The sequence below is a fragment of the Gigantopelta aegis genome, chromosome 15 (genome assembly GCF_016097555.1).
Source record: "Gigantopelta aegis isolate Gae_Host chromosome 15, Gae_host_genome, whole genome shotgun sequence".
NCBI lineage: Eukaryota > Metazoa > Mollusca > Gastropoda > Neomphalida > Peltospiridae > Gigantopelta > Gigantopelta aegis.
The window spans coordinates 40,672,394-40,696,126 of record NC_054713.1 but is presented as its reverse complement, the minus strand read 5'-3'; the positions used below and the strand labels follow the sequence as shown (position 1 = coordinate 40,696,126).

The 23,733-nt window shown below is 37.3% G+C and overlaps 1 protein-coding gene across 1 annotated transcript; it reads right to left on the bottom strand.

The window, feature by feature from the left end:
• Nucleotides 1–9,466: 9,466 nt before the first annotated feature.
• Nucleotides 9,467–19,848, bottom strand: LOC121390730. Its single transcript, XM_041522633.1, has 2 exons — nt 19,712–19,848; nt 9,467–13,899 (listed from the first exon to the last, which is right to left on the bottom strand). Exon 2 carries the CDS (start codon nt 13,852–13,854, stop codon nt 10,930–10,932), a length of 2,925 nt encoding a protein of 974 aa, XP_041378567.1. The 5' UTR covers nt 13,855–13,899; nt 19,712–19,848; the 3' UTR covers nt 9,467–10,929.
• Nucleotides 19,849–23,733: the final 3,885 nt, after the last annotated feature.

Sequence of the window (23,733 nt, the reverse complement as noted above, 5' to 3'; positions counted from 1 at the left end):
ATGTACTATCCTGTCTCTGGGATGCTGTATACAAAAGATACCTTGCTGCTAATCGGAAAGAGTAGCCCATTGTGTGGTGACAGCGGGTTTCCTCTCTCGTTATCTATGTGGTCCTTAACCCTATTTATTATTCGCATGGTTCAACATAATTAAGTTAATAAAAACCATATGAAGCACACATGTAATAACAAAGTGTACTGACGTAATTTTGGGAAGCGATATCATGACATGACATTGCTTCCCTGGTTCTAGTGCATGTGAAATGTGGCATAATTTTGTCATCTCCTTCTAGTTATGATTGAAATATTTTGGACTTTCCTTGTTATTCATAAAAATATAACAATTATAATATGGATAATAAAGAAATTATTACATTTGTGTGTGAGTCGTACTGATTTTACGATATCTCATGTCGCTCGGGCAATACAAGAATCCTGACACTTGTTTCGTAAAATCAGTACGACACACAAGCTTGTATAATGATCTCTTTGTCCGACATCATAGAACCATTATTAAAATCTATATCATTCATTTTTTTGCCACGTTTACCACAAAATAAACCCATGAAAATCTCAGACCCAAGCCAAATACTTTGTATGACCTAAAGTTCAAAACGTTGAACAGTATGTCTGTACACACATGCAAACGTGTGACAATCTGGGGTTTTTTTTGGTGTGTATTGTAATGTTAATTTGTTTAAATTTTTATTTTATTGTTTGATATTGAACTAGATATAAAGATATAAACACTTTTCCATTTAAAGACTGTTTGTTTTTATGTTGTTTAATTATTTTGTTTTATATCACACAGATACATCTATTAATCATATGGCCAAATTTAATATCATACATATATATATATATACGTATATTAATTTTTTTTAATATTATATTACGGTAAGTATAATTAAACATAAGAAAAATGTTGCTGTCTTCGTACATCTATCTTAATATAAAATATTTCAGTTTTAAAAATAAAGTTTATACACTACTACCTGCACTAAATAATTTTTTATTTGAGCCTACCTACCCTAATTAGAATGTTAATTTCGACCTGGATCAAGTTGTCAACCCGACCTAGGGTTGAAATTTCCACCACCGAGTGTATTTTTTTCTTTCTCACATGAATGATGGATTTTTTTTTCTCTCATCCATTCAGTAGTTTATCATTAAATGTTTAATTTTTGTACGTTTTTAAAATTCTATCAGTAGCACGAGTAGACGGACAACAATCACTACCTCTATAACAAAATCAAGACACTGTGATTTAAAGGGACATACCCTAGTTTTTAAACACTAAGTTATATTTTTGACTATTATAGCCGTTCTTGATAACTGAAATCATACCTTACTTAGAGTTAATTGTTTAGATTATCAATTTCGATACATTGTAAGTGTTTTTGGTCTTCCTGGTGTTTTTAATATCACAAAATGCATTTATCATATTTTTAAAAACGCATGTGCATCTGAGAAGTAACGGTTATGGAGTCGAGTTTCAGTCTATTTTTAGAGGGTATTTCATCATTTCAAAGTGACAGACTCACTCAATTGTAACTTTATCCAAATGTGTTACAGGTTTGTAGATTAAATAAACTTAGTGTTAATTTTCACGTGTTGAAACTAGGGTCTGTCCCTTTAACTAAACTTAGTGTTAATTTTCACGGGTTGAAACTAGGGTCTGTCCCTTTAACTAAACTTAGTGTTAATTTTCACGGGTTGAAACTAGGGTCTGTCCCTTTAACTAAACTTAGTGTTAATTTTCACGGGTTGAAACTAGGGTCTGTCCCTTTAACTAAACATAGTGTTAATTTTCACGGGTTGAAACTAGGGTCTGTCCCTTTAACTAAACTTAGTGTTAATTTTCACGTGTTGAAACTAGGGTCTGTCCCTTTAACTAAACATAGTGTTAATTTTCACGTGTTGAAACTAGGGTCTGTCCCTTTAACTAAACTTAGTGTTAATTTTCACGGGTTGAAACTAGGGTCTGTCCCTTTAACTAAACATAGTGTTAATTTTCACGGGTTGAAACTAGGGTCTGTCCCTTTAACTAAACTTAGTGTTAATGTTCACGTGTTGAAACTAGGGTCTGTCCCTTTAACTAAACATAGTGTTAATTTTCACGGGTTGAAACTAGGGTCTGTCCCTTTAACTAAACTTAGTGTTAATTTTCACGGGTTGAAACTAGGGTCTGTCCCTTTAACTAAACATAGTGTTAATTTTCACGGGTTGAAACTAGGGTCTGTCCCTTTAACTAAACTTAGTGTTAATTTTCACGGGTTGAAACTAGGGTCTGTCCCTTTAACTAAACATAGTGTTAATTTTCACGGGTTGAAACTAGGGTCTGTCCCTTTAACTAAACTTAGTGTTAATTTTCACGGGTTGAAACTAGGGTCTGTCCCTTTAACTAAACTTAGTGTTAATTTTCACGGGTTGAAACTAGGGTCTGTCCCTTTAATGTAGGATAACTATCTACATGGGAAGATAAAAATTGCGTTGAAGTTAACGCAGGTAAAAGCGGAGTCTGACCCTGGTATATATGCAGTGTTTCCCCTAGGGGCTGGTAGGACCCCGCACCGACCCCGTGAATTTCTCTACCGGGACCATGAAAATTGTAAAAAAAAAGAAAAAGACTCACCTCTGTGATCAATTTGCCAATATTATAATTGTTTTTTTAAAATGCAAATGCTAGTAGTCATAAATATATAGACAGTGTGTATGGCTGGAGTTAAATTAACCCGAGTTAAATTTTAACTACAATTATCTCTATTGTTCACCGTGTAGACAAAAAAAAATTGTTTTGTTTAACGACACCACTAGAGCACATTGATTAATTAATCATGGGCTATTGGATGTCAAACATTTGTTAATTCTGACATGCAGTCATCAGAGGAAACCCGCTACATTTATCCTAATGCAGCAAGGGATCTTTTATACCAGCCTTTGGTATACCAGTCATGGAGCACTGGCTGGAACGTAAAAGTCCAATGGGCCCACTGACAGGGATCGATCCTAATTCAACCACACATCAGGTGAACTTTACCACTGGGCTATGTCCAATCTCCTGTGTAGACAGTTAACCCAGATTATTTAAGTATTGTCTGTTATTTCTTTTACGTTCATCGGGGTATGAACAAACAAAATCATCCGCAAACTGTGTGAATCGGCGAAGCCGTTCTCATCAGTGGTGGGGAAAAGCCATTTTTCCCCAGTCTGGGACCAATTCTTGATCTCTGAGACCTACATTATTTTTGAAAAACGCGCGTTTGCCGGTCCCACTTTTGTCATTCTTGTCGGTCCGAAGCACCTGTCCATTTCTATTATTGGAACAAATTCCTATCGGTCAAGTGGACCGGCCAGCCCAGACATCGGTATCTCGTGCATGATTTAAAATAATAAATAAATAGTGGTCAATATGGCTGGTGTTTCAGACGTTTGTGATTTTAAAGTCTGCCTAAGTATATCGCCAGTCACTGAAGTTGGACCTACAGTAGTGTCAATCGACTGCCACTAGGCTAGACATTTATCAAAGTCGCTGAGCCGGTCAAGAGATTAAACAGACGTTAACGATAGCACCATTCTTGGTTTAGAAAGCCATCAAGGTATTACACTCCAATTAAAACAAAGGACCCAGAATTTGCAACTGGTTACAATCAACACCTGTCAACACCTGTGTACGGAGCTCTGTCGGGTCGAGTGTCCTAGTCTGAAGCAAGAGGCTTTTGTGCAATACAAACTGCTTAAAATAGCATAAAATATAATGAAATAAACTATAAATGTATTTATTGTTGACAGTTCAATGTAGTGTATCCAATAATTATAAAGGATTTTAAAATTAACAAATGGTTTCCACCTTTTTTTTTAACAAGTGGGAGTAAGCAGAACAGCTACATGTACTGTTATCTCAAGAACTTCTCACTTAAGTTTGCGGATGATTTTTTTTGTTCATACCCAGATGAACGTAAAAGAAATAACCGACAATACTTATAATTAAATTTGAATGATACATGCTAATAATAACACTAAAACGTCATACTTATTTATTTTGAATTATTTTTTATCCATAAACAATAACGCTCATTAAGACAAGTTGCCTATATAAAATGACGTCATCAAATACGACGTTCCCCGACGACGTAATTTTTACGTTCATCGAAAAATGATAAAACTCCCATTGCTACGTCTGGACCAATCGGATGACGTTACGTTGTAATGAATGTAACAGAAATTTAATTATAAACCTGTGTAGTTGGGGCTTTTAGTATAGAGAAAAAATTACAGTAGACTTAACGAGCATAAAATAATAATTATAAAGTGCTCACCTGATGTGTGGTCGGTCTAGGATCGATTGGTGGGCCCATTGGGCTATTTCTCATTCTAGCCAGTGCACCACAACTGGTATATCGAAGGCCATGGTATGTAGTATCCTGTCTGTGAGATGGTGCATATAAACAATTCCTTGCTACTAATGGAAAAATGTAATGGGTTTGTTCTCTTAAGACAGGGTTTCTATCAGAGGGTAAAATGTGTATGGTGCCATACCCAAATTGTTTTGCAGATTTAATTTTTTTAAGTTAATCTTTCGACAGAATTAACCCTAACCCAAAATCTAACCCATTTTCTTTCTGAGGGTGGCACCTCATAGTCCCTGTTGACTGTGGTTGCATTCAGGGCCACACCCAAAAATTTCTTTCGGGCAGAAACACTGTACATAAGAGGACGGCCTCGGTGGCATCGTGGTTAGGCCATCGGTCTACAGGCTGGTAGGTACTGGGTTCGGATCCCAGTCGAGGCATGGGATTTTCCATAACTGGTTAACAAAGGCCATGGTTTGTGCTATCCTGCCTGTGGGAAGCGCAAATAAAAGATCCCTTGCTGCTAATCGGAAAGAGTAGCCCATGTAGTGGTGACAGCAGGTTTCCTAACAAAATCTGTGTGGTCCTTAACCATGTCTGATGCCATATAACCATAAATAAAATGTGTTGCGTGCATCGTTAAATAAAACATTTCTTTCTTTTTCTTTCTTTGTACATAAGACTAATAACAAATTACCAAATATTTGACATCCAATAGCCGATGGTTAGTTGATCTTGAACTTTTTTTAACCTACCCCTATACCACTACGGTTTCAGGCATTATGGTTAGTACAGTACATCAATGTTCTGTAGTTGTGTTGTTAAACAAAATAAACTGTGTCTTTGCCTCCCCTATGTGAACAGTACTGGAACTGCCCTATGATACCAGGTTTTGAATGTTTTTGCTGTGTTTTAAAAGTTATAAATTTTGTGTTGATTGATTGTTAATTAATAAATGGCTAACACATTTTGTTCCATTGTGGTTCTTCAAATTCCTTTTAGTCTTTCAACAGCATACCCAAAATATCAGGGAATGGTCAGGGTGAAGTGTTGGTAGTCGTTTTGATTATACTTTCAATTATACACTCAGAATTATATACACTTATGATAGGATCAGACTGTCAACTGGCACGACAAAGTTGATCAACTCGACGGTTGGGTTGTAATTTTCCCCAACTCCCAACTTAAGACAGATGTGCTCAGATTAACTAATGGGTTATGACGAGAATCGAGTTGTAAGAGCACTCGGATTAGCACCTGGACGGTCGTTGAAGTCATGACAGCAAAACTTTGGCCTACTTTGTGCTGGCAGTTGGTAGTCTGTAACAAAGGCCATGATATGTACTATCCTGTCTGTGAGATGGTGCATATAAAAAAATCCCTTGCTGCTAATCGAAAAGAGTAGCCCATGATGCCATATAACCATAAATAAAATGTGTTGAGTGCGTCATTAAATTGAACATTTCTTTCCTTCCCACTTTGAAATCATTGTCATTTTCAACTTGATTTTGCTTTGTTCACAAGCGGGCACCTGTCAATCCATGTGGATCCTGGTCATTTTAAAACTAACTCGCTTCAATAATAAGATAATAATAATGGGGAATATCAGCGGGATAGGTTATGGACAAAGGTCATTCGAAATTAATTTATCTGTATATTGTATTATATTTAAAACATATTATTGTAAGTTAAGTTGTTTTTAAATATGTGTTTTTTGTTTGAGGGGCGGAATAATTGCAAGTCTTGCTAGGGCAGAAAATGTTGGATAATCCCTCAAATGTGCCAGTGTTTTGGCTGTGGGTTGTTTTTGTTTATCTGTTTGTTGTGAAGGAGGAGTGGGGTCAAAATAATTTAGTTTTTCAATACAAACATGAATATTAATTCAATTTACATTTACATTTTTATCAGTGCTATTTAAAAATTACAAGAAAAATATATAACTGACAAAGCATAGATATAAATATTTTATTAACCTAAAAAAAATGTGGTTTTTGTGCTTTGCAACATTTTCAGTAAAAGTAAATAACCTCTGTGAACATTAAAATTAAACTCTTAAAATGGCAACAATCTTCTGTGCCAAAATGTCATAATGTACTGAACACCGAAAGAAATGGGAATATAATTTTCAGCTGTAACATTAAATTTTGTTTTACTTTACGAAGGTAATTAACACATACTGAGGATCTGGGGAATTACTGGTTGATATAATGTACAATAATTCACAGAACTGAGCTTTTGTAATCAAGTAAACAGAATGAATGAATGAAATGATAAGTGAATAAATGGATGAATAGAATGAATAAGGCTACCGGCCTCGGTGGCGCAGTGGTTAAGCCATCGGTCTACATGCTGGTAGGTACAGGGTTCGCAGCCCAGTACCAACTCCAACCCAGAGTGAGTTCTTAATGGCTTAATAGGTAGGTGTAAGGCCACTACACCCTCTTCTCTCTCGCTAACCAACTAACAACTAACCCACTGTCCTGGACAGATAGCTGAGGTGTATGCCCAGGATAGCGTGCTTGAACCTTAATTGGATATAAGCATGAAAATAAGTTGAAATGAATAAACGAATGAATGAATAAGGCTGGTAGGTACTGGGTTCACCTCCCAGTAACAGCCCCCACCCAGAGCGAGTTTAAGGACTTCACTGGTAGGTGTAAGGCCAGTATGCCAACTTCTCTCTCACTAACTACTAACAACTAACCCTCTGTCCTCAACAAACAGTCCAAATAGCTGAGGTGTGTTCAGGACAGCGTGCTTTAACCGTAACTGAATATAAGCACGAAAATAACTGAATGAATGAATGAATGAATGAATGAATGGAACAAATATATGAAAGAATGAATTTTACAAGTGAATTGTGAAAACAACACACACACACATGGCTATTTGTTTGCCGAATGAATACATGTACATGCAGTTTAAAAATTGGGTGTAAACAACTGAGGAGTGATCATGTTAACACTTTAAAAACCCAACAACAAAAAACAATCATCGGAATAAGTTGACAACGGTTCTTGAGGTTACCAGGTTACCACATACTAAGAAAGTTTAGAATAGTAATCTTATCTTATTAATCAAAAACACCACAATGTTCATGGGCCATTGCATATAAGGAACACCCTTTTTCTCCAGTCTTGAACATTGTTCAAATAATTTTAAAACTAAAACACTTAATCAATCTTGTGTAATTCAATAATTATTCCTAGGCCCAGTGCTGTACATATAGAGCTTTTTATCATTAAACTTTTCAGAGATTTTAACATTATTTGCAATAATAGACCCCATCATATGTGGTCATGTGAAATAGAAAAAGTACACCTGAGGAGGTGGAAATTTCGACCCAGGACAAGGCTTGCCTATCCCATATGACCACATATGATGGAGTCTCTTTTTTTTCTCCCATCCATTCGATAAATAAACCATTATTTTACACGAACAAACAAAGATGGCTTAAAAAGTTACTTCTTTATTTGACCGTTTTATTATAAATAAACTACACTATCATATTTTCCGCATCATTGTTTCATGTGTTAAATAAAATTTAACACAACAAATTAACAAGATAGTTTTTATAATGAAGGTTTTAATAACAAAATATTTATCTAAAACTAACCAACTGGCACTGATATGACGTCATATATTACCAACACTGTAATACTCCCCATGTTAAATTCAATGACGTCATAGACCATACAAGACAGATTTATTCTGCATGGGCTGACATCATGGAATGGGACTGTCTTGCATGGCTAGGGATGGGAGAATGTAAGAATCCATCATATGTGGCCATGTGGGATAGAAAAAAAAGTATACCTGAGGTGGTAAAAATATGACTAACAGTAACAAAGATGGCTGAATAAGTAACTTTTCTATTTGACCTTGTTTGTGACATGGGTTAAATAACATTTTACACTATAAATTAACCAGATAGCTTTTACAATGAAGGTTTCAATCGCAAAATATTAATTTGAAAGTGTTATAAACATAACAATAGAGTTAACATCCTTCGCAAAATGCAATCACAATAGGCTCATAAGAGAAAGAAATACATGTATCTAAAACTAACCAACTGACATTGATATGATGTCATATATTACCAATGCCGTAATACTCCCCATATTAAATTCATTGACGTCATAGCCCATGCAAGACAGATTTATTCCGCATGGGCTGAAGTCATGGAATGGGTCTGTTTTGCATAGCTAGGGATGTGAGAAATCCTGTGTTCCATATGGAACATAATGGGGTCCCCTTATATGAAATGGTCCTCATCAATTTTATATTAAAATATAAAATACAAGCATATACACCTTTCAATACAGTAGACTAAAGCAATACAATTCACCTACCTTGCCCAAACATTTTTCACATCTCCTAACAGAACATGGTAAAGCTATACACAAAACTGTAGCTCAATATCTTGAGGCATTGCAAAAAAAATGTCAGGATTTTTTTTTTTCTTATCTCCAAAGTTCAAGGGTTATAATTGTGAAAAAATTTGTAAATCTGCATTAAAGTCAAACTTGATCTGTAACGGTACATAATAAAGCTATATACAAAATTTTAGCTCAATATGTTGAGGCATTGCAAAAATAAAATCGGGAAAACAAACATTTGTATCTCCTAAATTCAAGGAAGTTAATGTTTTATTTAACGACGCACTCAACACATTTTATTTACGGTTATATGGCATCAAGGGCCATAACTCTCAAAAAATCAGTAAATCATCATTAAAGTTAAACTTGATATGTAACCGTACATAATAAACCTATATACAAAGTTTTAGCTCAATATGTTTAGGCATTGTGGAATTGTTTTTCTCCAGAAAAACTATATTGGACAGACAGACAGACAGGAAGGATGGATGGATGGAGACGAAAGCCATAGTCCCCTCTGATGGGACCGGTAGGTGACTAACAACCAGTATTCAACAAATGTTTGAGAAAGTCACTATCCCTCACAGAAACTTTGGCTAGTGTCCTATGTATTATAGTAATACAGTTGATAATTTCCAGTAGCCAAGACCAAAAATTCACTAGCCAGGACCAAGGGCTAGTGGAGTTGTTGAACCCTGATAACACAGTATTAGTGTGTCATTTTTTTTTGGGGGGGGGGGGGGGGGGAGTAACCCATATTGGGGGGCCAACCCACACTATGTATGTATGATTTTATAAAATTTAATAGTTTAAAAAAAAATTGATTGGGGGGGTATGGTCCCTGTGTGCATGACTTTTCAACTGAACAATCAAACCTCTGCTAGCATGTATCTGATAGCAATTTAAATGCCTGAATAGTCACATGAATACGGATTTAAATTGCAAACTGTAAATTGCCACAATTTCAAACAAGCACAACATGTATTCCTAATTAAATATATTAACACACTTTTTGCTGACTGATCTATGGGGAAACGGCTTTAAAGCTGAAAATGTCACAAAAGAGAAAAGTTCACATTCAGCTGTCTCAAGATGAAACGACAAACAACGTAAGTCGTTTGGAGTATTTTCTATTAAAACTACATGTAGTAACAGCACCTGTGTGTGCCATCACAGATCAACAATAAATTTTCTAAACATTTCAACCATAAGGTATAGTCGAAAATATTTTCAAAATGCAATTTTTCAAGCTACCATGAGTTGTTTTTATAAAGTAATTTTAAAAGTTTTTAAAATGCAATTTCCATTCTAAGAATTTCTGCCAGAGGGTAAAACGGGTATGGTGTCATACCCAAAGTTTTGGCAGATGAGGGTTTTTTAAGTTAACCTTTTGACAAAATTAATTATTCTTATCATTACTGTATGCTTTTCTTAACCCTAACCCTAAACGTAACTTATTTTCTTTTTGGGGGAGGCCTCCCATACCCCTTACTGATGGATGCATTCAATTGCACAGCGCCATACCCCAAATTTTTTTTCTGGCAGAAACACTGACATTGGTACTATGGAATTTTTCACAACGATGAAATTTCCTACTACATCTCTTTCTTTTGATAGGCATGTACCAAAGTAAGTAAGGTTTTCATTAATGTAAATGAGATGAATAAAAATGGCTGCATAGCAGGCTGAAATTTATGAACTAAAAAACTATGAGTAGAAACATTTTGACTCGTGATTCGTGAGTCAAAGTGTCTTTACCCAAATTCATTCATTACTGTAAACTTAAACATTAACAGTAACTTGTCAAAATGTCAACAGCAGTGCCATCTGTTATACACAGGGGTGGGAATTGGTGAACTGTGAAAAAGAGGAAATCTAGAGGGGTCCCGGAAATTCTTGAACTCCTAGGTTAAAATCTGTGCCATCTGACACATTTTGGAGTAAAGGATGATTAAAATGCGATTGTCCATGAGATGAAAACAGCTGATCCGAGGAGAATTCCCACCCCTGTATACAACAAATGAAAACAGTTAATTTGCATCAAATACTAAACTTCTCGATGGCAAAGATTTTTTTCACTTTGTTTTTAGGAAATTTAATTTGTGTAAAAGCCATCAGTCATCAGTTGAAGCCAACTGTCAATGCACCTTGGTCTTGGAGGGGTGTTTTTAAATTTATTTATTTGGTAACACATGCTCATTACTTCTGATCCCGAACTGACTGAAAATGGTAGAAGACTTCATTAATAATATCCACTTGAGTTCTCTCACTCCAGTATTTGGCTTCGTCGATGATGAAATTCTGCTGTCTTCGCCGACCCTCACTGAAGTCAATGGCATTGATATTAATGCTAGGAAAATTCACCTGCATCCAGTTAGCAAATTTCTTTGTGGGGAACGACATCCTTTTCAGCAGGCTCTCCATGAAGTAGAAATCCCTGTCATCGAAGATGCCAGCTGGGATGGAATACGAATGCGACATATCTGTGATGTTCTCATTTTCCTTGATGAGGAAATCGATGTACCAAGATACGATGTGTCTAGGCTTGAGTGTGTGAATAGTTGAGGCTATCTGATAGTTGACGTATCCCTTGGAGTCTTCTTCAGTTGGTGAGTGACAGGCTTTTTTAGTTGATGATGAAGTCACAGAAGCACTGTGATCCGTGTTGCTGTGGCTTCTTTTCGTGCCTTTCCCCGAAGATGACTGCTTTGACGCAAGATGGGGAGCGCTGCTTGATTCACTTATGTTCTGTTTGCGAGGTCTCGTCTTGTGTTGATTTGGACGTCCTTGACAATCCCGATCCTCATGAGGTGCAGCATTCCAGTTCCTATTGCCATGTCCGTGACCCAATTCTGGTCTCTGCAGGATCTCCTGATACTGGGTTGCAGTGTACTCCTCGATCACCACATTACTGTTACAAGCTATCAAACTGTTTGTATCTTTCTGTGGTCTGACATGTTCAACGGCTACGTTACTCATGCTTGGTAAGACAGAATTACTTGCATATCTATCTCTCGTATTGTAAGGAGTATGGCCTGCACTGCTACTGCTAGGTCTTCCCTCTGCATGGTGTACAGAGCTCGAAGGGAGCAAAGAGGCAACACCAGGCAGGGTGGCTGGCTGGTTCATGCTATTCCAGTTTACATCTTGAGACCGGTTTGCCTGCTGGCTGGTTGAGTGAGCTGAAGTGTTCATAAAACATGGTGGCTGCCGTGGCTGGTAAGCCTGCTGTGCAGACATAAGCTCATCCAAGTCTTGCACGTTGCTATAGTTACGACCTGTGTCAGATCTGGACGCTGATGGAGAAAATGGATTCTCACTCTGATACATCAAAGTTTCAAAGAGATTCGTTGACGGTGAACACAGCATGCTTGGCGAGATGTTCTGATTGCCATGGACATTCGGTTTTGGGCTCTGCAGGACAAACTGGGAAAAATCCTTCTGATACGATGGACTGAAAACATTTCTCTGTTGTGGAGATCGCTGTGGAATGAGAGGTGATGATCCGTGAACATCCTGATAGCTGCTGTTGTTGGCCACACACAAGGCCGCAGCAAGATTCACCTGGTTTGCAAACCATTTTGAGTGTGAGCTTTGTGCTTCAGGATAACTAGAGTTCGGTTGAAGGTCACTTGGTATGTAAGAACTGCAACCACTGTGTGTGGACACAACTGATGTGGAGCTGCTCTGACTGTTCATCAAGCCACAGTTGCCGGTCAGATGTGAAGTCTCTGCCGTGTTCTGATAGACTGCGGCCATGACATCCTTTTCGGTGGGGAACATGTTAAACTGTGAAATGACCGTCTCAGATTTTGCTACCCTGCTGCTATTATTGTTGTTGTCAGAACCCATAATGACATTCTCTCCATTTTGCCTTCTGGTTCCATCCAATGTCGGTTGTTTAAGTTGACTACATGTACTGGGTTCTTTGAACACGTCAGATTCTAAAGGCTTATTACTGCTTGATACACGGAGAACCTGCTGCCCATTAGTGGTTTGCTTTTTACCATATGTGGCAGCAGGTTCCACAGGTATCACTGATTTCACATCACCAGCACCACCGTTAATCTTTACAGCAGATGTTCGTGGTGAACATCTAGGAGCATTTCTTTCACTGACTACATTGTCTGCAATATTTCCATTTCTACGACTATCATCTGTGTCACAGATTTCCATTTGCTTGTGTTCTGTAGGACGAGCAGTCTTCAAATTACAGCTTGGAGCAGAATCGATTGTCTCGTCTTTAACAATAGTTTTTTTTAAACTGTCTTCTGTAGACTGTTCATTTTTAACAATGACAGTTTCCACAAGATTAGATGTTGACATAGCTGTTTTGTTGTCTTCTTTTGTTTGAGTGTTGTTTTCATCAACCATCAGCACAGATTCATTACTGGTTTCGTCTACATACACAAGCAGAATCTGAGTGTTTTCATTATCAATCTTTTCTTGTTCCTCAAGTGCCTGCCGATTCTGAATTAAGATTTTTGTTTCACGACAATGACTTTTGGTCCTGTTGTCAGCTGGATGCTGTGTAGAGTTAGTGGCATTGTTTTGATAATTTGGTGAAGGATCCATTGCAATATCATTATAAACTGGCAGCTCATCACAAACATTCTCTTCCTTTATAATCTTTCTGGTCACTGATTTCTCTTTGGAAGTGGAATTAGTATCTCTATGGTCTCCACAACCACCTACATCAACTTGTAAACACTGTTTGGATTTTTTAGTCGTGGTCGTAATTGTAGTCGTAACATGATTGCCCTGTGCTTCGGTAACACTGCTACGGCCATTATTTGAAGGATGGGAGGCATCCTCAACATTGTGACTTTGCATCTGAACATCATCATGCACAGCCTCTTCTCTGACCTCAACTGGAACATCATCATTAATACGAGCAGAAGCAGAATCTTGGTAATGTGCTTCACTTGCATCCTCGCCATAGTCAGGATCACACGATAGACTGGCATTGTTGTTCACGTTTTCTTTAATATTAGAAATATCTTCACTGGGTGGAAGCTTTCTATCACTTTGTGGAAGCTTTACTTGATGCTTTCCTCCATCCCTGGAAGAGTCTTGAATCTTGGACTTCGTAAGGGCACCTGCCCCTACAGAACCACTCTCCATTCTTCACAAATATCTATCTTTCGGAAGAGGATCTTTCGTGCAAACCTGCAGAAGAATGGGATACATTTTACTGAGAACACAGCACATTTTTTTTATTCAGGTTGTAAATTTCAAATATATTGTAGCTGTATCATAAAGAACATTTGTTCAGTAACACCTCACAATTCGCAATACAAGTTTCAAAGATTGCTGCACAATTTTAAAACATTAAATAGTACCGTAGTTGCTAATCAATTTTTAATTGACTAGAAATGCTATTTGAAATTTTCGAAAACAGAATGTTCCCTGCAACACTTAGTTTAGAGAATAAGCGAAGAAACCCACTGCTGCTAAATGGTTTAACTTATTAACCTTCTCACTACTGCAGGTGAGATATCTCACCCAACATCACGCCAGTCGACATACTGTACACTGTCCCCAATTTATATATTTCCAGCCATTTTGCACACACCACTCACCGGAAACAATTATATAACAGTAAACGGAACACAACTCGGTTTCAACTATCTTTAGTTTTTCGTTTTTCAATGGAAAATACCTTGGAATTTTGAGTTGAAAAACTGGTTTTGGGCAAGTATTTCTGCTAGATAACAATGGCGGCACATCGCGGTAATTTTCAGGGATTGATAGCTGATTGTGACAGCTAATTTGATAATGGACATAAATACTGGACCATAAGTAAAAACGCAACTTTTTCGATTTTGTGCCTAATTTTAATCAACATTAACTTATCTAAAATATCATAATGTTTTTTAAAAACCCACGAAAACAATATTTACCAATTCAAATGAACTTTATTTTATGTATTTATAAAACATTTAAGTGAATATATGTCAGTAAAAATCATAAACTTGTACCCACTCAACGTGGATTTTGTCAAAACTGAATCCAGTAGTCTAAATGTTAAATAACAGAACTGCATGTCAGGCCTGATTGGAACACGAAGAAGCATGGACAGGATTAATCCTGTAGCACACAGCACCTTCAGCATGCACTGTTGGTGGCAGGATCCAGATTCGTTGGTCGAGTGCTCACCTGAGGTGCTTGTGATAAAGGATCAAATCCTCTCAATGGACCCATTCTCTGACTGGGTCCCCCCCCCCCCCCCCCCGCCTCCATCTTAAATAGTGCTCTACGACTGGTATATCAAAGGTTGTGGTATATACTGTCCTGTCTGTGGGAAAGTACATATAAAGTATCCCTTGCTGCAAAGGCCTAAAAACAAACATGTGTGCTTCCGGTTTCCCCGACCTACACTGATTTTTGAAGCCAAAAAAATAAGAAAAATTGTTTGTTTTTTAAAATCTTGATCCCTGATTTTTTGCAATCAATAAACTAGATTTGGAACACCTTGGCTGATTATGGTTTCTCCATTTGATTAGACTTTTAAAAAAACAAAAAGGAAAAAAACAACAAAAAAACAACTTCCTACCAATCTACCTACCATATTTTTTTCAAGGATAAAACATGAAACACATTTTTTTTTTCATTCCTAATACAAAACTACCAGGTTTCCACTAACTACATGTACATGTCACAAAGACCAAATGTCAAACATACACTAGCCTACTATCATTAAACACAACAAATTTTAACTTAAAAAGCATTCTACTACAACATTCTGCTGCATACAATGTACTAAGGTGTGGTGTCTTGTTCCTTAAACAGAACTCGTTTAAAAAGGGCAGCTATAGAAAGTAGGGTAGAAAACAACACTTACAATAGTCATAATTACATTAACATGCATTATGTAATTATAAACTTCTCTAAAAACATCCAGCTGAACAAGATCATACTCCCCACTAAAAACAAATTAATTTTATTCATCTGTTAAACAGATTTTCTGGTCTTTTGAAAATGTGTGTGTGTGCACTCCTAACACTAATCACTTGGATCCAAGGTTGATTATTATTTGTGTTATGCATATGAGATTGATTTAATTAATGCAGCACATTTTTTTAAAAGTACATGCCTTGAAACAAATTGGGGTTACTATGACAATTTTGTGGAAATATTTATTGGGTTATTGCTAGTAAGTGTATTTAAACCCAAAATATGGCTTAAATTTAACCAATTTTCAATGTTTCAACTGGGGTTTTTTAGAATTGTAAATTTTTGCTAAACAGTTATTTCCCCTTAATAGAAAATGTTCATTTTAGGTGGATAGGGACAACTAATTTTTTTTTTTTTAAATAGTTGTTTTAATGGTATTCCATCGGTACAACAAAAATCGCTATAATTCTTGTCATATTTAAAAAGTGTCCACAGTCCCTAATATTAAGCAGGCCCATATTTAAGGGAAGACTGGTTAGCACAATACACTGCCATTAGTCCATTGCCAATAGTTGAAAACCTCATTTGTTGTCTATAATTACAGCATTTGTCTGTAGTACTACAAGAACATCAGTAGATGTAACTGGTATAAAATATACTACTCAAAAGAATTTAAGGGTCAAAAATTTATAACCAAACAACTTTAAGAGTGTATTAGATTGATGATGTAAACTACACCAAATTTTTTATTTATTGTTCCATATTTACAAAAAACCACAAATAAACGTCACCGTATACAAGAAAGTCACATGACATGCTGTCAAAGTTGAAGGTTGTCAAACATGGATTTTACACATTAGAACATTCGTTTAATAGTGTGTGAATCCACCCCTGGCGCGAATACACTCGACACATCGTTGCCTCATGCTGTTGATCAGACGTCTGAAGAACTCTTGGGGAATGGCCTGCCACTCTGCCATAAGAAGTTGACCCAGATCATGAAGGTTGGCCGGAGGGGCATGGTTATCCCTAACTCTCCTGCCTAATTCGTCCCAGGCGTGCTCTATTGGGGCCAAGTCAGGCGAATATGCTGGCCAATCCATCCTGGCGATACCTTGTTGTCTGAGAAAGTCCGTTACCACCCTGGCGCGGTGGGGTCTGGCATTGTCATCCTGCAGAACTGCCCCGCCGCCAATCTGCTGAAGGCCTGGGAGAACCAACGGCCGGATAATCTCATTCAGATAGCGGATTCCATTCAGATTGCCATCCACCACATAGAGGGGGGTCCTGTGGTGGATAGAGATGCCGCCCCACACCATGACGTTGCCACCACCGAACCGGTGACGTTGTCTAACGTTAACGTCAGCGAAGCGCTACCCAGGACGTCTGTAGACACGAACCCGACCGTCGTTGAACTGGAGACTAAACCTGGACTCATCAGTGAACATCACTCGACACCACTGAACACGTTGCCACCGCAGATGAAGCGTGCACCAGTGACGTCTGGCCGTTCTGTGACGTGGTAGGAGTGGTGGTCGAACAGCCTGGCGACGGCAGCGTAGATTATTGGCTCTCAGACGATTGCGTATGGTTTGATCAGACACTCGAGTTCCAGTCGCAGTCCGCAGATTGTCATGTAATCGGCGTGCAGTGGTTGTGCGTTGACGTAGAGCCATATTGGTGATGTAGCGGTCCTCTCTATTTGTAGTGCTTCGGGGTCTTCCCGAACGTGGACGATTTCGAACAGAATTCGTTGCTTGGTACCGTTGCCACAGTCGGCCAACGACACTCTGACTGACACCAAGTCTCAGAGCAACATTTCTTTGCGTATTGCCATCCTGAAGCCAAGCAATAGCCCTTCCTCGATCTTCGATAGTCAGTTGAAGTCGTACCATTGTCGAATTTGGAGTGTGCACCGTACACGAACACAAGCTCCAATTATACGGAAATTCAGCATTGGGAACATGGAATACACGTGCAAAGCGTGCAAATGAAGCGCTTTGTGAAAAAGCAAGTTATGGGCACTTAGCAGACCTTTCGCTTTCGCCCTAATTTACGTGCAAATGTAAGCATGTTTTCGCCATTAGAACTAGTCGACAGTGTCATTGACAGTGGATTTTAATTCATTTATGGGTTGCTTAGACCCACTTTCGTCAAAATGGAACAATACCATGCGTGACATTATGGTCTAGCTAATATAACTGACATTCAGAAAATAATGTCGAAAATATCGTCTGACCCTTAAATTCTTTTGAGTAGTATACAGTAAAATAAACGTACACAAAACAGAACTCATTTTAATTGCTACGTTATATTTTATTCAGTGACAAAGTCAGAAATTAAGGAGACCGCCATTAGTTATTGAAAAATAGTGGTATTGTCATAATGACAAGTGTCCAGTTTTGTGATATAACATTCTTAATCCATTACTGGTCGAATAGAGCATAAAATTAAGATGTTTAGAATTATTACATAATCTTGATGGCACATTACACATCTCCCTGCATTTACAAGTCTATGAAAATGTTGGTAATATGAATCATTGTATTCTTTGACTGGCCCATATACATAATATAATGAATATTATCAAGGGTGGATCCAAGAGTGTTAGCAAGGGTGCAAGGTTTAAAAAGGGGCAGCTATAGTACTCATACTGAGGGTGTAAGACAGAAAAAGAGCACCTAACATAGTCAAAATTACATTAACTTGCATTACATAATAAACTTCTAAATATCCAGCTGACCAAGATATTAAATACCCCTAATAAAAAATAATAATTGTACAATGGATTTTCCGGGCATTTTAAAATGGGGGCGTGCACACCCTTCAAACCCATCTCCTGTATCTGCGGTTGATTATTATATATATATATGTATTATGCATAATGTCTAATTAGATTGATTTAATTAATCTAGCAAACTTTTTTAAAAGGATATACCGGTTCTGTATTCATGTACCATATACATATAATTTAAGAAAAGTGAATGGTCCTTTTGGGGGGGGGGGGGGGGGCTCAAAAGAAAACTTTGGGTTATTTTAAAGACAATTTAGTGGAAATATTTATAGTCTATGGTAAATGCTAATAAAGGTATTTTAACCCAAAATAAGACTTAAATTTTTTAACTTTTCAATGTGCCAATTTTTTAGGTTTTCTATAAATGTTTGCTAAATGGAGTTATTTCCCAGTAATAGAAAACTTTCATTTTAGGAGGTAAGGGAAAACTTAAATGTTTTGTTTTTGAAAATAGTCATTTTAAAGGTATTCCATCAGTACAACAAAAAAGTGCTATCATTCTTGCCACATTTAGAAAGAGTCTGCGGTCCCTTACAGTGGCGTAGCGTGGGTTGCCAGCACCCAGTGGGCCATTAGCACTCCCCGAGTCCCTTCCACTAGTCCAGAATTTTGTGCCTGGGGCAACTGCCCCAGTGGCCCTGCCCACGTTACGCCACTTGTCCCTTATTTTAAGCAGGTCCATATTTAGAGGGTCTTCAGGGTGTCTGAACCCTCCTGCAATAGCCGAGGTCCACTTTTTACAAATTGCAATAAATTTATTTTTAAAAAAATCCAACACTTTCTTTTTCTTTTTTCTTTTTTGATCAAGCCAAACTGAAATAATTGACCAAAAAAATATTTTTAAAAACATAAAAATGGAAACTTGCAATGTGTCTTATTTTGTTTCTTAATAGGCCTATAAAAATAAAATGGATATGCAAATCAATATAGGTTATGCAGATTTGTTTGGCGTTAGTCGATGAGTTCTTTCTAGTTTACACTTTTGAATTTGCTGAGGTCTTTCACTTTCAGGTTTTTTGTAAACATGACAAAAAAGCAAGAGAAATATGATATGGAACAATATTATAATAAAGTGTGAAACGTTTACAATCTTTGGACGTTATATAAAAAGTGATCACAACTTTATTTATTTATAAGAATCAAAATAAGTAGGTGGTCACCAACATGAAACCATCAAAGATGTAAATTTCAACGTAAGTGGTATGGGAGATAATCTACTGACATTAAAAAGTAGCTTGCCTTCATATTTGTTTTTACCAGTAATTAAAAACTAATAATCCATTTCGTTACCTGCGTATTATTAACTGTTTTGGTGGTATTTTGCCTGTACTGTCTTGTAATTTTATGCTGGTGTCTAATATTTTAAAACTTTGTTTCTACAATCTAAATTTATTACGTTTTGCAAACAATCCGTCTGCTACAAATGCGCGCAACGTCAGTTATTAGCGTTATCTCCCCTTTACGTTGCTATTTCGGTGTTCGGAGTTTTTCGAGTGTGTTCGTATATATATATAATATAATAGGGGAGGGTTGGGTTGACAGTGAGTCACGTCAAATGATTCAGGAGCGGGTCCAGGATTTTTCTCAAGGGGTCTACATTCAGCTGCTTTAATGGAAGTTGTATATTAGCGATGAATGAATAAGGGTGTTTATTTTATTTTTTTATTTTTTTATATATATATAAAATAAAAAAATAAAGAAGAATTATCTGGATCCACCACTGATGTGCGTGTGCGTGTGTACATGCGCATGTCTCTAGACATGTTTAGGCCCCTATACAAAGTAAACTGATGTTAAGTCGCAAAAGATAGTGACTTGGGTGTACAACTTTGAAGTTGTATTTCTGGGGTTTCAATAGGGGTTAAATAATAAATATAAATTATACTCAACAAAATTAATTGAGGGCCAGTAGTGTGATATCATTTTCGAAAATGTTTTGATAAAAGATGACTTCTAAAAATTTCAGTAAAATTGAATCCGTTGGGGGTTTTTGGGGGTTTTTTTTTATTCCTCTTTTTTTTTTCTTTTTTTTTTTGGAGGGATGGGTGGGTGATAACAACATTTATTCATATCAGCATCAGAGCCGGTTTATCCTAGTAGCACACGTAGCACGTGCTACGGGCCTCGCGCTTCAGGGGGACTCGCAGTGATCTGTACATTTATTTTCCCCAGGTCATTTTCTCCTTCTCCCCGAGGGGCTTGCAAAATATATATTCTGGGAAGGGGGACCCTCTGTTATTTGTGCTACAGGCCCTGCGGATCCTTAAACCGGCTCTGAATGAGCATTACTACCAAACAGCTACACAGAGCTGCAAACGATTCACTAAACATTTACATGAAATACAACTAATATTGTGAGAAGAATAATGGAAATATATGGTGAACAAGTTTCAGGCCAGTTTATTTTGCCCGAATGTCTCCAACGTTTTTTTTGCTCCAGCACTGGGGGTTGGGATGGTTGTCCTCTCTCTGATACCCCCCCCCCACCCCCCATCCCTCACCCTCTTGCCTTACACTTATGGATACGCCATAAAACAAATCTTATACACAGTGGATTTTTCATGCATTTTAAGTTTCTGAAAACATGCATGCATGTATCTATGGTTTATTTGGTTTATTTTAGCCATGTATTGATTGTTTCATGCATGAATGTATTCTTTGATAGTGCTAAAGCGCTCCCCACCATTATCTAATATCGTAAATATGTATTTATTACAATTTGCTGTTTTTATTATAAAGCTTATAAAGTTTGTTTGTTTTGTTTAACGACACCACTAGAGCACGTTGATTTATTAATCATCGACTATTGGATGTCAAACATTTGATGATTTTAACATAATAGTCTTAGAGAGAAACCCGCTACATTTTTCCATTAGTAGCATGGGATATTTTATATACACCATTCCACAGACAGGATAGCACATGCCACCGCCTTTAATATACTAGCACTGGCTGGAACGAGAAATAGCTCATTACACTGGAAGAAAATGTGTGTTTTGTTTTGTTTTGTTTTGTTTTGTTTTGTTTTGTTTTGTTTATTTGTTTTTGTGTGTATATATATATATATATATATATATATATATATATATATATATATATATATATATATATATATATATATATATATATAATTTAAAGAAAATGTCCGAAAATATCTATTGGCCCTTAATTCTTTAATTTCAACTTTATAACAATACAGTTTATATATTTATTAATTAGAATTAGTTAATTGGTAACCTGACCCCTGCCGTGGTCTCTTATTTAGTTAGCAACCTGCGAATCAAACCAATTAGTGTCAAGCACTAATAAAATATGCAATCTAATTAAAATTAGCTCCACTATTACATGTGGATCTAAAGACAGCCAGTTGGGGCTCATGTCCACCAATCAAAACCTTACTTGCAGAATCCTGCCAGTGATTTAAAACTAACAACACTGCGTAGTCCCCAACGTCCAGGTAACATTTCGTCTGTAAATAATAATTTAAATATTGACCAATCACAGTTCGCCTTTTATAACGTTATTTGGGAGCATACAAATTCTAAAAATATCGGGCGAGTCTATTTTAGTGGCCGCAGTACAGCGAACCATATCAATACGTACGGGGTGGGTTATCAGTCTTCAATTTTACATTAAAAATTATTTATTTATTTATAAAATTAAAAAAAACTAAATCAGTCTTCAGTTTTACATTACAAATCACTGGCAGGATTCTGCAAGTAAGGTTTTGATTGGTGGACATGAGCTCCAACTGGCTGTCTTTAGATCCACATGTAATAGTGGAGCTAATTTTAATTAGATTGTAAACGAGCGATCAAAGACAATTGTGTATTTTTAATTGTTGTCACGGGTATTGCAGGCGTTGTAACGAGTACACCAGACAACTATATATTACTATATGGATACGTGTTTAGTATAGAAAGAAAGAACTGTTTTTTATTTAACGACGCACTCAACATATTTTATTTACGGTTATACGGCGTCAGACATATGGTTAAGGACCACATAGATTTGCGAGGAAACCCAATGTCGGCACTTCATGGGTTACTCTTTCCGATTAGCAGCAAGGGATCTTTTATTTGCGCTTCCCACAGGCAGGATAGCACAAACCATGGCCTTTGTTGAACCAGTTATGGATCACAGGTCGGTGCAAGTGGTTTACACCTACCCATTGAACCTTGCGGAGTACTCACTCAGGGTTTGGAGTCGGTATTTGGATTAAGAATCCCATGCCTCGACTGGGATCCGAACCAAGTACCTACCAGCCTGTTGACCGATGGCCTAACCACGATGCCACCGAGGCCGGTGTTTAGTATAAAGGACACTACTAAGAATAATTTACCCATGGAAGACAGGTCTACGATGAGAAACAAGGAGGACAGCTCTGCTGTTCGTTCGCGCGAGGTACCCCGTCGCAAGGTCAACTCTATCGGGAGACCTTTCTCGCTCCAGCCAGTGCACCACGACTGGTATATCAAAGGTCATAGTATGTGTTATCCTGTCTGTGGGATGGTACATATAAAAGATCCTTTGCTGTTAATCGAAAAGAGTAGCCCATGAAGTGGCGATAGCGGGTTTCCTCTCTCAATATCTGTGTGGTCCTTAACCATATGTCTGACGCCATATAACCGTAAATAAAATGTGTCGAGTGCGTCGATAAATAAAACATTTTTCCTTTTTTTCTATCGGGAGAACGGGGTGGAATTCAGCTCAGTCGGTCGAGTGCTCGTGTGAGGTGCTAGCGTCGTAAGATCGAACCACCTCGGTGGATTCATTCAGCGGACTGGGGGTTTTTCTCGTTCCAACCAGTGCACCATAACTGTGGTAGGTGCTTGCCTGTCTGTGGAAAAATGCATATAAAAGATCCCTTGCTGTATTAGGAAAAAATGTAGTGGGTTATCTCTGATGACTACATGTCACAACTACCAAATGTTTGATATCCAATAGCAGATGATTAATCAATGTGCTCTAGTGGTGTCGTTAAACAAAACAAACTTTAAGTATCGAGAGACCTGTGTGTCACCCCAGAGCTGAGACCTATATATTATATGTATCACCATGCTGTTAACCATGTTTCATATTGGAAAGGAAATTAAGAAACTACATCACCATCTTCTGTTATTCATTTAAACAACACAAGAAGGAAATGTTTTATTTAACGACGCACTCAACACATTTTATTTACGGTTATATGGCGTCGGACATATGGTTAAGGACCACATAGATATTGAAAGAGGAAAACTGCTGTCGCCACTTCATGGACTACTCGTTCCGATTAGCAGCAAGATATCTTTTATATGCACCATCCCACA

What these genes read in the sequence shown, in the direction of transcription:
- LOC121390730 (XM_041522633.1), bottom strand. Translation starts at nt 13,854, where the DNA reads ATGGAGAGTGGTTCTGTAGGGGCAGGTGCCCTTACGAAGTCCAAGATT.